The sequence below is a fragment of the Chionomys nivalis genome, chromosome 2 (genome assembly GCF_950005125.1).
Source record: "Chionomys nivalis chromosome 2, mChiNiv1.1, whole genome shotgun sequence".
In the NCBI taxonomy this organism is placed as follows: Eukaryota; Metazoa; Chordata; class Mammalia; order Rodentia; family Cricetidae; genus Chionomys; species Chionomys nivalis.
Window position 1 is genome coordinate 58776619 of NC_080087.1, and position 15901 is coordinate 58792519.

General features: G+C 40.8%; 1 protein-coding gene across 1 annotated transcript in view; it reads right to left on the bottom strand.

Moving 5' to 3' along the window:
• Positions 1–1688: 1688 nt before the first annotated feature.
• Positions 1689–15901, bottom strand: part of Qrsl1 (glutaminyl-tRNA amidotransferase subunit QRSL1) — a 33230-nt gene continuing 19017 nt past the window's right edge. Inside the window, exons 4-11 of the mRNA XM_057762610.1 lie at positions 15164–15260; positions 10826–10993; positions 7602–7777; positions 7409–7521; positions 5207–5399; positions 4247–4364; positions 3385–3590; positions 1689–2235 (exon numbers count right to left, since the gene is read on the bottom strand). Of these exons, the coding sequence (XP_057618593.1) occupies positions 2015–2235; positions 3385–3590; positions 4247–4364; positions 5207–5399; positions 7409–7521; positions 7602–7777; positions 10826–10993; positions 15164–15260 (1292 nt within the window). The 3' untranslated portion in view covers positions 1689–2014. The remainder of the gene's footprint in view (positions 2236–3384; positions 3591–4246; positions 4365–5206; positions 5400–7408; positions 7522–7601; positions 7778–10825; positions 10994–15163; positions 15261–15901) is intronic.

A 15901-nucleotide genomic window follows, 5' to 3' on the forward strand; every position in this document is an offset into this window, starting at 1 on the left:
GAGAGAGGAATACAAGGTGGGGGAAGGAGATAGGAGCTCCATCTCTTTTTGGTCTGAAGATTTCGTAGAGGTAAGAACTCTGTAGCTGGCTGCTCTGCTTCTCCAATCTTTCAGCTTTCATTCCCTAATATCTGACTCCAGGGTTTTTTTTTTTTTAATTAAGACTAATTAGAACTTGTGCTACAGATACCTAAAGAAAAGACTGGGACAGTCGTGTGTATGTGTCTGCTTATTTTTAATATCACATTTAGCTCTTTCAACTAGGATGATTCCTCTTTGTTATCTAAGTACTCCATGGGAACAGATCCCGACTATAAATGACACAGTTACCTATTTTTTTCTGTATACGTTAAACTTTTGGGTTACCCAGAATCTCTAATCACTACACATGGATTTTTGCATGGATTCATCCTAGTACTCAGAGTAAGGCCAAGTTTTCCAGTTTAGCTGTTTGGAACTTTCTAGAACTATCATCTTTTAAACCCACCAGTATTGATCTATGATCTATGGTTGGTGGTACTCTAAATAATGTGAAATCAATAGATGTGGAGGGCCAAATGTAATACAGTTTTCTTATATTTTCTTCTGTCAGGAATTCAGTTGAATTTAAGAGTACCAGCGAGCCTGGCATATGAAGATTTTTCTGTGTGATCAGACTGAACATCTGTGAGTGGGCGCGTCCCCTGGAGGAGGGAAAAGTGCTAATGACAGTAACAGGCAGGGTGAATTCCAGACAAAGTAGTCGGGCTCTGCCTCAGTATTTTCTCACGTCCTTCACATTTATAAGCTTTTCTTACGAAGCAGATAAATTTATCACTGTAATTCAGGTTCCTACTTTCATTTATCAACAATATACACATGTCAACCTAAGATGCCGGATTAACGTGAGGTGACAAGCGTCCTAGCAAAGACAGAGATGTTCAACCATGACACTCCAGAGGACATTTTTTTTTTTTTTTTTGGTTTTTCGAGACAGGGTTTCTCTGTAGCTTTGGTGTCCGTCCCGGAACTAGCTCTTGTAGACCAGGCTGGCCTCGAACTCCCAGAGATCCGCCTGCCTCTGCCTCCCGAGTGCTGGGATTAAAGGCGTGCGCCACCACCGCCCGGCTCTCCAGAGGACATTTTTATTAGATGATGTCTATCTGGGACTCAAGAGGTCCAAACAGAGAACACTGATGAAGCCGGTCAAGAGAATATGGAATCGCCGAGACTTCAGGGAAAGATGATCTTATGATGTCATCTCTGGCATCCTCACCACGGTCTCCTCACATGTTCACACCGTGTGTCCCTTGGGCATTTGGAACCTTCCACCCTGAGATTAAGAGGGAGGTGATTCAGTGTGACCCAGAGCTGTGCTTGCTCTGAGAGAGGCGAGGCAAGGAGGAAGTCCTGTCATTTTAACTCTGTTTCCAGAGAAACAAAAGGAGTCTTGTGCCTGGCTGAGGAGCTGCAGCCTTGTATGGTTCTGGGCCTAGTGGGCCACACTTCCTCATATGTCCAGCGCTTTTATCAGGGCAAGCCCTGTCTGCTTGTGTGCATTTCTCACACCGCTGAGGCAACTGCAGGAAGAACTGCCTGTCAAAACCACACCAGTCACCTCGGGAGTCAATGTTATTGTTTTATTACTATTTTGTTATAAATGTATACACATTTTCAGACATTTATTACTAAACTTAGTTTTACTCTAATTTCTGTTCTTTGTAATGAAAATTATGCAGAGTGCATTGTTTTTATGACCTTGAATTTTTGTGTTAAAGTAAGATTCAATACTTGAATTGAACTGTTATTTAATGAATGTATAAACATTACAATGAACAACATCACAGGGATTTGAAGAAGTGATTCCCAGGACAGACAGTGTCGACAATGACCTAATCACAGGGCTGAGCAAGATCACTGGGCACTCTAGAGAACAGACGCTCTTAAGAGTCAGGTGAACGGCATGATCCAATGGTGGGGGTTCAGTCCAATGGCAGAGGGCTTGCCTGGCAAGCCAGAGGCCCAGTGTTGATCACTATTGGGTTAGAGAAACAGAAGTTAACTTTCCATTTTCAAGAACCAACGAGCCATCATCCATGAGGTCTTGCATCTGAATAACAGGAAACTGTACTTGTTTTTCAAACCATTTTGCAACTGTCAAAAGCTGCTGGTCACAAAATGCTCGTCCAATGAACTGCAGTCCTATTGGTAACCCTTGGTTTGAGAGGGCCACAGGGACATTCATTGCTGGTAAGCCTGAGGAAGAGAAAGAAGCATCAACTGGTGAATCCTCTTTCCCTGTGCTTATAGATAAAGACAGAATAAGGCTTAAACTATGATAGCTAGCTGTGGTGGCCCATGCCTTGCCTTTAATCCCGGCACTCAGGAGGCAGAGGCATGTGTATCTGTGAGTTTGAGGCCAGCCTTGTTTATACTTGTTTATATCGTGAGTTCTAGGACAGACAGGTCTATGCAGATAAACCCCCTTCTCAAAAAAAAAAAAAAAAAAAAAAAAAAGTTGGGTGGTGGTAGCGATCTCCTTTAATCCCAGCACTTGGAGGCAGGGGCAGGTGGATCTCTGAATTTGAGACCGTCTTGGTCTACAGAGTGAGTTCCACCTCTCCACCAACTCCTGCCTCCAAGTTCCTGTCCTGCTTGAATTCCGTTCTGAATTCCTCTGACGATGAACTGGGATGTGGAAGAGTAAGTCACTCTCCTCCCAGACCTGCTTCAGTCATATTTCATTGCAGCAATGGAAACCCAAAATAAGACACACAAATTGCTCAGGGAATGATCTGGCAGCTATCTTTTCATTTTCTTTTGGTTTGTGTGTGTGCACATGGATACATCAAGAAGACCTTGGCGCTGGTCCTTGCCTTCCATCGGATCTGAGTCGAGGGTTCTCGCTCACTACTGTGTATAAAAGCTACCTGGCCAGCTGACTTCCAGGGAGTCTCCTGTCTCCACCTCCCATCCTGCTATGGGACCACTGGGACTACAGATACATGCTGTTCCATCTGGCTTCATGTGGGTGATGGGGATTTCAACTCTGTTCTCTGGTTCCTGCTTATGTGGCAAGTGCTTTACCCCTGGGCCTCCTCCCCAGCCCTATGAGCTATCTTCCTAAGTAAACAACTTAGCTTCCTAAATTGTGAACAGTGATTGTAACTGCTTCCTGATGTAAGAAGTATGTGGTTTTCTGCTAAAAATGTTTATTTAACCCAATTATAAAAATATCGCATACTGGTTAAAAATGTGCATATACAACACATACGCATCCCCCTCAAGTGTTCTAGAAGGAAAGGGTACTGTGTTTAGGAAGCAATCCTGCTAGAGCCAGAACTGAAGACTTGGGAGTCTGTCTAAACTTTGAAGAAAACCAAACCATCCTTAAGGAATCCTCACCTGCCATATTTACAGCCTGTGTAAAAATATCATCCTGGGCACTCCGCGTCCTGTTGTCCTCTTTGATGAACTCCAAGTATGGCACTGCCTCAGTCAGGGTGGTGGGAGTTAGCAGGACATCCACACCAGAATCAAAAACATTCACGAAGTCCCTTAAAATGAGGCGCCTCACTTTCTGCGCTTTGACGAAATAATTTTCATAATTTCTGTGGAAAAATACAAAACTATCTTAAAGACTTTTTCTGTTTCTCTTTTGTTTTATTCTCTTGCATTAGACATTTTAATGAGCCATTGGATCCATAGCTTTTACTAAGACTATTACTATTACATATTTACTTTGTGGCGGAGGGAACAAGGAAGGAATGGGCAGAGGGCTGAGGACAAGCAGCCAGAGTCATTTCTCTCCTTCCACAGTGTGGATCTCAGGAATCAAACTCGAGTCATCAATCAGCCTAAAGTGCCTTTACTTACTGAGGCATCTTGCTAGCCAAGTGCTATTTTATTTTTTGAGACAGGGTCTTATTATATAGTATGGCTGGTCTAGAACTCACTATGTAGAGATCCTAGCTAGTGCTGGAATAAAGATCTGGTGGGAAGCAGGTTCCATCATGGAAAGCACAGTGTTGCAGTTTGGTATTTTATGAATACCAGGAAGGCAGAGATAATTAAATGAAGGATGCTCAAGCACTATTAAAAGATTACCTAGTAATGGGATTACAGGCATGCACTACCACAATATGGATGTTGGGCATCAAACCTTAGACATCTGGGCAAGTACCCTGCTAGCTGAGCCAGTATATTTCTAGATATGAAAATTTTAAGGTTTCAAGAGTAGCAAAAATTCTTAAAGCAATTGTCTTACTCTTTTAATAAGAAAAAGTTTCCTGAGAGAATTCTTCCCCTCACCACGTCATTGAACCCTTCTTGTCTGGTTGCAGCATACATGGCTTCAGTAGACACATCAATGCCAGACCTGTGACCTAAGAACAAGAAGTAAACATTACTAGAAAAAAAATTAAAAGTTTGGCTCTAGTATGGATCTTAGAGACCTTTCCTGTCCAAGTTCCTTTTCTTTATTTGCGTTGTCACTGACTGACCAGTTAATTATGGGACTTAACCATGGAGAGAAAAGAACCATGAAAAGACTCTATCATCCATCCATCCATCCATCCATCCATCCATCCATCCATCATCCATCCATCCATCCATCCATCCATCCATCCATCCATCCATCCAACCATGTGCCCATCTATTCATCCATGCATCCATCAATCACCCATCCATTGCTGGGTGGTGGTGGCGCATGCCTTTAATCCCAGCACTCGGGAGGCAGAGGCAGGTGGATCTCTGTGAGTTCGAGACCTGCCTGGTCTACAAGAGCTAGTTCCAGGACAGGCTCCAAAGCCACAGAGAAACCCGGTCTTGAAAAACCAAAAAAAAAAAAAAAAAAAAAAAAAAATCACCCATCCATGTATCCATCCATCCAACCATCCATTCATGCATCCATCATCAAACCACCTACCCAGCTACCCATCATCTATTCATTCACCCACCCATCTATTCATCCATGCAAACTTTGAGCTTCACCTTGTAAGACACTACATCAGATGAGATAGGCACACAAAGATAATCCCTTCAAGAATTTCCCTTCAGTCCCGAAACAAAATGTAAGAAAGAACTGTGATGAATATAAGTTCAATATTAAGACAATAAAGGAAAAAACTGATTTACTGATTTGCCTTCCTGAATCATTATAATAACCAGTATGTGAAATTTTCAAATGTCTGAGGTATTTTAAACAACCACAAAGCAGCCAGCTCACCATATTGTAGCCCATCAAATCTTGCCATATTCGATGCCACTTCTGATGTGCACAGCACATGGTAGCAGACTATTGAGTAGCAGGTGTGTGGCAGGGAGACTTCAATCACTTTGGCACCCTCAGACTCAAAGAGGTCAGCAGCTTGGGACCAGAGAGACCGTATCTCACTCGACAACTCTGGTACCAGATATTCCTTAGAGGAAAAACAAAACACAGGAAAGTCTATATAGACTCATAAATATCTGTATACAAAAATCGTTGGCAATCCACTACACTGAGACACTGATAGTATCGCTGGTAGGTACCTAGAAAGGCTAGACTAGAAATGTTGATGAGCCGTGAGCACAGCACAGTACTGCAACTGGGCATAGCAGTATAAAGTTGGGTGATTTGGTCGGGACTCGTATCTGTTAAGTGTTCACTACATCTCAAATACTCTGCAGATATTTTTTAGAGGTTCTTTCAGTTTATGCTTTTCACACCCCATTACATAGGTATCATCATCCTTCATTTTATAGATGACAAGTATTGAGAATAGGAAAGTGAAGTAGCACTCTACCATGCCTACATGGGATCTAGGACTCAATGAGATTCACTTCTAAAGCTTTGGTCTATCCTGTCTTTTGTTTGTTTGTTTTTGTTTTGTTTTTTGAGACAATATTTCGCTGTAGTTTTGGTTCCTGTCCTGGAACTAGCTCTTGTAGACCAGGCTGGCCTCAAACTCACAGACATCTGCCTGTCTCTGCCTCCCGAGTGCTGGGATTAAAGGTGTGCGCCACCACCGCCCAGCTAATCTATCTTGTCTTTTAAAGAAAGTACAGATAGTTATCTTAATAAAAGTCTTTTTAAAGTAGCAATTCTTTACAGTAGGGTGTCACCTGATAATGTCTGTGGATGCTTTGATTGTAGAGCTGTAGCGGTGAGGAATTTTATGGGACGGGGTGGAGGCCAGGGATGCAAAAGATGATTTTCTACCACAGAACCTTCCAGAATAAAATATCAGTGATGCCAAAATTAAGAAGTCGCATTACTTGTTATTCCAAGTTGTTTTTCTAAAATATATTTTAAAAATATAGTAAATATTAATATATTGTCAGGTATATAATTGGCTAGGTTGGTACACATCTAGATTTCAGCACTTGAGAAGAGAAGCAGGAGGGTCATTGAGGTAGAAGTCAGTCTGGGCTCAGCAGTTTGGAGCTCTTATTTCACTTGAGTTTAGTTGCCAGCCACATCTGTAACTCCAGCCCCAGGGATCTGATGTCTCTGGCCTTGTGGGCACTTGTACTATGTATATATAGCCACATGCTGATACACATACACCTACATATAACTTAAAATAATAAAATGTGTTGGAGAGATGGCTCAGCAGTGAAGAGCACTGGATGCTCTTCCAGAAGACACGAGTTCTACTCCCTTGTCTGACAGCTCAAACCAACTATAACTTCACCTCCAGGGCATCTGATGCCCTCTTATATCCTCCACAGGCACTAGGCCCACACACAGTACCAAATAGACATACAGGTAAAATATCCATACATATATATAGCTTTTTAAAAAATAAATTAAATTTAGATAAAAACTGACAAAACATGCATACATAGACACAGACAACAGATGCATAGACACACACACACAGGTCTGTTTTTTTAACTTTAATGTGTCAGTAATTTATTTCTTACATATATAGATTATTAATTGCTATTGTAATTGTATAGTCTAAATGGCAATTATAAAAATAAATGCAATAATATTTAATGGGACCTTACTAGAAAAGGTATGCCTATGTCTTTTACATCAGGGGATCAGCAAACTATAACCACAGGCAAGATGTGATAGTCATCCACATTTTAAAAATAAAATTTTATTGATACACAGACATATTTCTTCATTTACATATCGCCTATGGCTGCCTTTTTACTTAAACAGATTTAGGACCTACAAAGCCCCAAACAATATCACTTTCTTTCCAAGGAAAGTTTACAAGCTCTTGCTTTATAGGATAATCAAATTTAACCCCACAACTCTCAGGTCTATATTTCTGTCATCCTCTTCCACAAAGGGAGAAACTGGACTTAGGAAGAGATGTCACATAGCCAATAAAAGAGGGTATAGGGGTTCAAAACCAACCAGTCTCGCTCCTTAGTTGGTACTCTGCATTTGACTAGACGGCTTTTCTGAAAAGCAATGAAAGGACGTTACCTTTGGAATTCCTATGCACAGTCTGCTCACATCCACCTCACTGGGAATCCTGGATAGTTTAATAGGATCTTGTACTGTGGTGGAATCTTTGGGGTCATGTCCAGCCAGTATACCTGCAAGAAGATATTCTTATGTGTGGCCAACATATTGTTTTACAGTGAGACTTTTGAATAATATGTAAGCACAGAAATACCTAACACGATAGCTGTATCATCCACACATCTGGTGAAGATTCCTGGCACATCCATCGAATTCACCAGGGGAATGAGGCCATGACGGGAAACTAAGCCATAACTTGGCTTGAAACCAACAAGCCCACAGTGGGCAGCAGGGTTTCTGGTGGACCCTCCAGTATCTGATCCTAGAGCCCTGGGATTCAAAGAGAATTCTTTTCAGAGGAAGGACACTCTCGAATTGCATTTGAAATCTACTATCTAAAAGTGTACTTTCCCTTAATGACACAGAGTAATCCATCCTCATCTCAAAGGACTCATATGGTATAGAAAAGCACAAAGACCCTGTAACAAACACAGTTAACATTTTGGCAGATCCAACCCTTCCTCTTGTCTCTGCTTCCTGAGAGCTGGAATTATGGGCATGCACCACTATGCTTGGCTTTTCAACTCTTTTTAAAAAAATGTGTTTTTTTCCTTTTTTGGAGAACATTTTGTAATTGTAAGTTTCCATCCTGGTTTTGTTTGTAATGACCTTTCGCTGCTATTAAAATAGTAAAAGTTGAGCATATGTACAAATATTTTAAAATATGTCAAGTAACAATAGGCAGTATCTTTCACAAGCGGAACACTCTCTGCAGGCACTTGGACCCCAAGCCTTTGCTCTCCCATTGAGTCATGGCTAGAGATGTACTACAATTTGCACAGTGTTGGTTTCGTCTGGAATGGTAACTTCTGCAAACCTCTGTTGATAAACACCTTAACACATAAATTTCTGCACATGTTTGATGATTGCTTTAGGTTGCTGGATTCTAAGAAAGAGGGTTAGTGAACACAAGGACCTGTTTGCTGTTATAAATTCTTACCCTATATAATCAAATTACTTGTTGCAGATCAGGTCAATTCATATATTTACTTCTGGTGAACTCATTTTTAACATTTCAGTATCATTACTGTACTCAGTTTTTAAAATTTTGGTTAGTCTGATTTAAAAAATACTTCTTAAATATTCATTTTGAAAAACTTTTCGTTATCCAACAATGTAAATGCTCATTTCTTCTTCTTCTTTTTTTTTAAAAAGTAACATGGTATAGACAGTATATTATGTAGTAGAAGAAACTAATTAAAACAAAAAACGTAACCTGAAGGACATCATGCTAAGTAAAGCAAGCCAGTCAAAGAAGACAAATGCAGAAAGCACATGCAGGATGTACCCAGGGCAGTCAAACCCACAGACAGCAAGAAGGTTGCTTGAGACTGGGGGTGGGGGCAGTTAACAGGTATTGGCTTCAGTTTTACAAGATGAAAAAAAAGTTTTGCAATTGCAAAATTACATATACATATTTTACCACAACTGAAATTTTAAATTATTTAAAAACAAAGCTGTTGGATAGTACATGCCTACTGTAAAAGTTAAAGTATCATTATATAATGCAGAAGTAAAAATTTACTTATTTTGGTACCCACAATAGCTCTGCTACACACTTTCATCCAGATTCTCCATGGATGACCAATGATATCCCTAGCAGGAGTTACATACACTGTCCATAGTGCACCTTGAGTGACTTTCTGCATCATCCCACAGGGCCCTGCCTCATTCTTTCTATGTGGCTCAATCATACTCTAAGAATTTTCTCAATTGAAAAACTATAATAAAGCAAATAAATCAATGTAAGGGAGACAAAAGAAGACTACCTCACAGTTAGGAGACATTCGATCTGAAGTTACTTTTGGTTGGTGTGTCTACTGATTACACACACATATACAATCTACTGATTATACTGAAAGCAATGCTTTGGACTGAGCGATGCTCCTAATAATAATAAGCCACTTGCACGCTACAGAAAATGCAAATTGTATTTCGTTTCTCGCCAAGTCCATTTAACTACAAAATCAGTCTGTTGCTTTCATAATTTTAAAAAGAACCTGCCTCTTATTAGCATTCACTGATGGCTGTGTAAAAGTAAAACCTACATCTCCTTAGGAATTATGTGTCAAAATGCCATCTTCTCAAAGTAGATTCAGAAAGATAACATTAAGGGGGATGTTGAGGGTAGGGAAAATTCACCTGATCCTGCACGTCTAACATGTCAGAACTCTCATTAATATTAATGCAATGCTATAACATTCCACAGATAAATGAAATGGCTCGGCTTCTTAACAAGATTTCAGCAATATGAAAGACGGTCTGAGGGAAGCACAGCACCAGAGTTCTAAAATATGTAAATAAACTATTGGTTGCAATCCCTGTGAAAGAATGCAGTCTTAGTGGATAATTCAAGAGAGGGAAAATACATACACAATACATTACCGAGGAAACATCTTCGACTTACTTAAATTGAGACTGATAAAAGAAACCATTTTTTACTATTCTTTAGGTGGATAACAGTTTTTGGAGGGCCAGCAGTGGTGGCAGAGGCCTAGGACCTCAGCACTTGGGAGCTAGGCAAGAGGATCAGGGGTTTGAGGCCATTGTCTGCTACACAAAGACTGAAGTCAACCTGGGCTGTAACTGAGACCACACTTCAGATGCCAGCTCTCTCTAGAAAAAGAAAGAGACGTCTTTTAAAATGGCACTTAAAACACGGCTGACGGTTCTTACTGACGTCCGACAGATAATCAGCCAAGACTGAGAGCTCTGCGAAGTGGCAGGCACATTCAGCTGCAGATGTACAGAAACACTATTTAAATATCTTGTTGATAAATACTAAGGGAATGCTTTTTCTTTTAAATCACCAGCAGCAGCTCAGCAGCAATGAACTAAAGCACTGTCATTTGCATAGTGAACTGATGCCGCGAATGAATAAAAATATAAGATTCCTGAAGTCCACTCATGTTCAATGTCTTATCTGGTAAGATCCATAAAGCCATGTTTTTAAAGAACCAGAGACTACAGAAGAAACGGTAAAATGTTATTTTAAATTAAGTTTTGATGTACAAAGTTCACCTAGTGGCTAAAGCTGAGTATTAAGACATCATTTTAATACACCTTTGAGCACAAACAGCTCACCAAAAAGAAATACCAATACCAGGGTCTGCACTCCATGCTGCTGGGTTTAGCGCATAGTTGGACGTTTTGTATTTGGGTTTAAAGCACGGACAGGGGCCATCTTTTTTTTATTATTAATTAATTAATCTATTTATTAAAGATTTCTGCCTCCTCCCCACCTCCACCTCCCATTTCCCTCCCCCTCCCCCAATCAAGTCCCCCTCCCTAATCAGCCGTGATCAGGGACCATCTTACGCGAAGCACGTGAACGCTGCCACAGCAGCCGCACTGCCACCTGAGCTCCCTCCAGCTATCAGCCAATGGGAATCGTCATGCTCATCATGTCGCCGCCTTTCTCTGTGTTGCTTTGAATAACTCCAGGGGTTTTTAACTGGTCCAAACACACCATCTGTGCTTCCAGATCTGAGGTGGAGAGGGAAAGCAGTACTTTAGAAAAGCTTCATTTTATGTCCCCAGGGAAACTCACGGAGCTTTTCTTAACCCACTGTAGCTTGAGTTGGAAAAGGCGACACCACTCAGATGCAGCTCCCAATCAGGCCGCTAAGGAGCTGGCATGAGAAGCTGGCGGTGGAAATGAAGAAAATTACTAGTTAAGGGCAGACCCATCCCAGCTATCATCCAAATCAGTTAACGCTGACTTCCTTGTAGGTTAGGATCTTTCAGTTGAAACATTCAGACCATTAGGAAATCTTTCAAAGGACTCTCCCTCCTAATCAGAAGGTTCAAGAAAGGCATCAGGGATGGGGTGGTGGTAGTTCACCCCTTCAGTCTTGGCACTGAGCTGGCCGAGGCAGGAAGGCGTCTACGAATTCCAGACAAGCCTGGGCTAGAGTGAAACCTGTCTCAAAAACCAAAACAACCCCCCTAAAACTACGGATGAGATGGTGCAGTGTGTAAGAGCACTTGCGCAAGCATGGGGTCCTTAACTGGAATTCCTAACACCCACATAAGATGACAGACATGGCCACAGGCCTGTCATCTCAGCATTCGGGGGAGGGTGGACATAGACAGCAGCTCCCAAGCTGGCCTCAAACTCGAGAGATCTGCCTGCCTCTGCCTCAGACATGCACCAACACATTAACTACAGTTCTATATATTAACATAATAGTTCTTTCTCAGATTTATCTTTCGGAACATTTTCTTTTCATTTTGAAGTAGCATATTTCAAAAGTTCTTAATTTTATTCAAGACCAACCTACCAGTTTCACTTTGTATTATTTGTGTCCTAGTAAAGAGATTTTTGCTAAGTAAAGGTCACAAATAATTTTAATAGGTTTTGTAAATTTTATCATTTTAGCTTTTACATTCTTGAACTTCTCACTGTGGAACATTTTCATAGCATCTTTTTGTTTAATGAAAAAAAGTTTAACAGAGCATTTCTTCTTTCTTTCTTTCTTTTTTTTTTCTTTTTGGATTTTTTGAGACAGGGTTTCTCCGTAGCTTTTGGTTCCTGTCCTGGAACTATCTCTTCTAGACCAGGCTGGCCTCGAACTCACAGAGATCCGCCTGCCTCTGCCTCCCGAGTGCTGGGATTAAAGGTGTGCGCCACCACTGCCCGGCTAACAGAGCATTTCTTGATTTAGATTTGCTACATACATCCTTGCTATTAGGTGCAGGTTATGTTTTTCCAGCTGACTCTCACGGGTAATGGAGTGTCCTCAGACTCACACTGGGGACATACTATAAATTTACCTTCTCCTCTTTGGCCAACTTTAATTGGCTGAGAAAAAAAAATATCTTAAAAATCCACGTTCAAGTTTACTGCCATGGATGAGCTCATTAAACATGTATATACCAAGTACTAAGAGATATCACAATCAACATGGTAGTCCAGGGCTGTTTCTACGAAATAGTAACTCTGACCAAACAAATATTATAAACGTAAAAAGAAATATAAAGTGGAAAAGTCTAAAGTACTTTTGGTGAATGACTGAATATTTTCTTCCCCACTATCAGGAACAAGGCAACGCTATCCATTTTACATCTGTCCCCCTATTTTAATTATTTGTATATATGTTTATGTCTATGCACATGACTGCAGAATACCACGGAGGCCAGAAGTGGGTGTTGGATCGCCTGAAGCTGAGGTTACAGGTGTTTGTAAATTACTCATCAGGTGGTTACTGGGAGCTATACACTGGTCCTCTGCAAGAGCAGTAAGCACCCTTAACTGATGAGCCATCTCTCTACTTTCCCATTTTACACTGTTGCTTCAACACTGCACTGGTGGTCTTAACTGGTTCAAAAAGGCAAAATGTAGATAAATAATAAGAGATAAAAAATAATACTGTCTACATAAAATATTCCAAAGAATCATAAGGATCGATTAGAACTAACAAATGAACTTTAACAAGGTGATGGGCTAGGAGGTCAATATAAAAAAAAAATCAATATTTTTATGCACTTGCTATAAATAATTAGAAATTGAAAAACTATAGCATAAAATAAGTCATGGACTAGAATGTGGCCCAGTGGCCTAAGGCACTTTTGTTGCCAAGCCTGACAACCTGTTCAATCCCCAGTTATCCATCTGGTGGGTGATGTACCATGTATTGTTGACACCATTGGGAGGCCTGCCCCTTTCTGAATGGAGATGAGGAGGAGTGGATGGAGGAGAAGTGGCGGGGGGAGAACTTCAGTCAGAATGTAAACTAAATGAAAGAATGTAATTAATAAGGAAACAGAAATCACATAAGCTCTATAGAAGGTTTACATCAGAAAAGATAAAAAATGTTGAGAGAAGTGAGCAAAAATCTCAATTAGCACACACTCATGGCATTTATGTATTAGAAGACACAGACAGAAGCCAGCTCAAAAGAAACTGTTAAAGCTTATGTGGAAAACAAACAGGGCTACAGTACATTCAGTGACCTTAAAACATGACAGCAGTGTAAACAGTGACTTCTAAAACAGGGCCGCAGTGTGAGCAGTGGCTTCTAAAACAGGGCCGCAGTGTGAGCAGTGACATCTAAAACAGGGCCGCAGTGTGAGCAGTGACTTCTAAAACAGGGCCGCAGTGTGAGCAGTGACTTCTAAAACAGGGCCGCAGTGTGTGCAGTGACTTCTAAAACAGGGCCGCAGTGTGAGCAGTGACTTCTAAAACAGGGCCGCAGTGTGAGCAGTGACTTCTAAAACAGGGCCGCAGTGTGAGCAGTGACATCTAAAACAGGGCTGCAGTGTGAGCAGTGACTTCTAAAACAGGGCCGCAGTGTGAGCAGTGACTTCTAAAACAGGGCCGCAGTGTGCGCAGTGACTTCTAAAACAGGGCTGCAGTGTGAGCAGTGATTTCAAAAAGAACAAAGTGAGAAGACTCTTGCCACCACTGTCAAGACAGATCTTGACTGAAGTTTACACGCGTGTGTTTGTAAAGAACAAGGACAAGCTTATCTCGTCTAAACAACGGTGGGAGTAAAATGTCCATATGTAAAAAAATTGAATTATATTCACAGTATATACAAAAAACTTAAACAACATAGGTGACATATCTAAATGTAACAAAACTAGGAGAAAACCGGGTCATTTTGGTCTGGACAAGGATTATGGAAGCATTAGTAGAGGTCAATGTAAGAAGAAAAAGATGATCTGGACTTAATCAAAATTAAAAATTTCAACTCTTTGAAAACACAGCGTGTGGGTAACACTGATTGTCAATGTGGTAGAACCTAGAATCACCTAGGACGCGAGTCCTGGGACAAGGAGTCTCTGCCAGGGCTAACAGAGGTACTGTGGGCAGCACATTTCTGAACCATCCTGTGGGCCAGGGCCCCTGACTATAGAGCGCGCTGGCTGAGCAGCAGTCATTGCCCGGCCGCCTGACTGCACAGGTCATGTGATCTGAGCCTCGGGCTCCGGTTGCCATGTCTTTCCTGCCATAGGCCCCTAAACTGTAGGCTGAAATAAGCCCTCACATTAGGGTGGTTTATCAGTTCTCTGTATTACAGCAAAGAGAAAAGTAACCAATACAGTCAGAAAGAAAAGATAAGCCAAAGACTTTGAGAACAGATTTGTAAACCCTTTGATAACAGACTTGGATGCAGAATACATGAAAGAACTCTTATAACTCAATAAATAAACCAGCTTACAAAAGATTTGGATCATACGTCACCAAAGATACACAAACGGCAAAAAAAGATACATGAGAAGGCACTTAGTCATTATTTACCATGGAACTACATTCTTAAAAAACCCCAAACAATGTGCCTACATACTTGCTAGACAACAGATGAGCTTACCCAGGGACTATGACTCTGATGTCACAGTCCTCACAAACCGACTGGGCACTTGGCTTGGCAGTTTAGGACCTGTGGAGCCGGTTCTCAGCACCCATACATGGTGGCTCTCAACTGCCTACACCTCTAGCTCAAGGGATGCAGTAGCCTCTTCTGGCCTCCACTGGCATCTGCATGTGCCATTCACTTACACAGACACACACATAAACAAACACAGCAAAAATAGACTTAAAAAAAAAAAGAATCCTCAAGAAGTGACCTTGCTACCTTTAGGTACCTAAGTGCAGTGAAATTAAAGGCATAGATGTTAAATAAAAAGAGAGGAAAACTTCATTTTACTTACCCCATAGCAAACTCATCTAAATTTGTTTTCCCCATGAGTAGAGCTCCCTGATCCAACAACTTCTGAACTACCGTGGCATTGTAAGGTGGTATATAACCTGGAAAAATAGTGTTTTTATTATATGAGAGAAAACGGCAAATAGGAAATACAATTTTAAAATTTAATTAAATAATTGCTATTGGAGTATAAATTATTCTTAAGCTAAATAGCAAACTGTACTTTCTTCTATGAGTTAATTTTTCTTCTGCCAACTGCCCATTTTTCAAAGATACTCATTACATCATTCACTATTTTTCCAATCTGAAAACACTGAGTACTATAAAATGTTGGATGGTAAGACAGACCTAGTTCATTTGACAATAATTCCTTATCATTATGCTCAAAAGCTCTTTTTCTTCTTCTTAGATAATGTTATGTCATACAGCAATTTATGAATTTTGGTTATAAAGAGGCCTATGCACATAGGAGGTGGAGACGAGAGGGTCTCTGTGATTTCAAGGCCAGTCCAGGTAACAGCGAACTTGGGCCAGCAAGGCTACATGGTGGGACCTTGTCCCAACAACAATAACAACAGCACCCCACCCACAGATTGGAGAAAAAAAAACACAACCACAGATTAAAAAAAAACACAACCAAAAATCCCTCTGGCTTATATTCTAAAACACACTCTAGCCTACCTAATGAAGAAGACTCAGGACTGTACTTTTAGCGGCAGGATTCTGAGTACCTTTTCTTTTT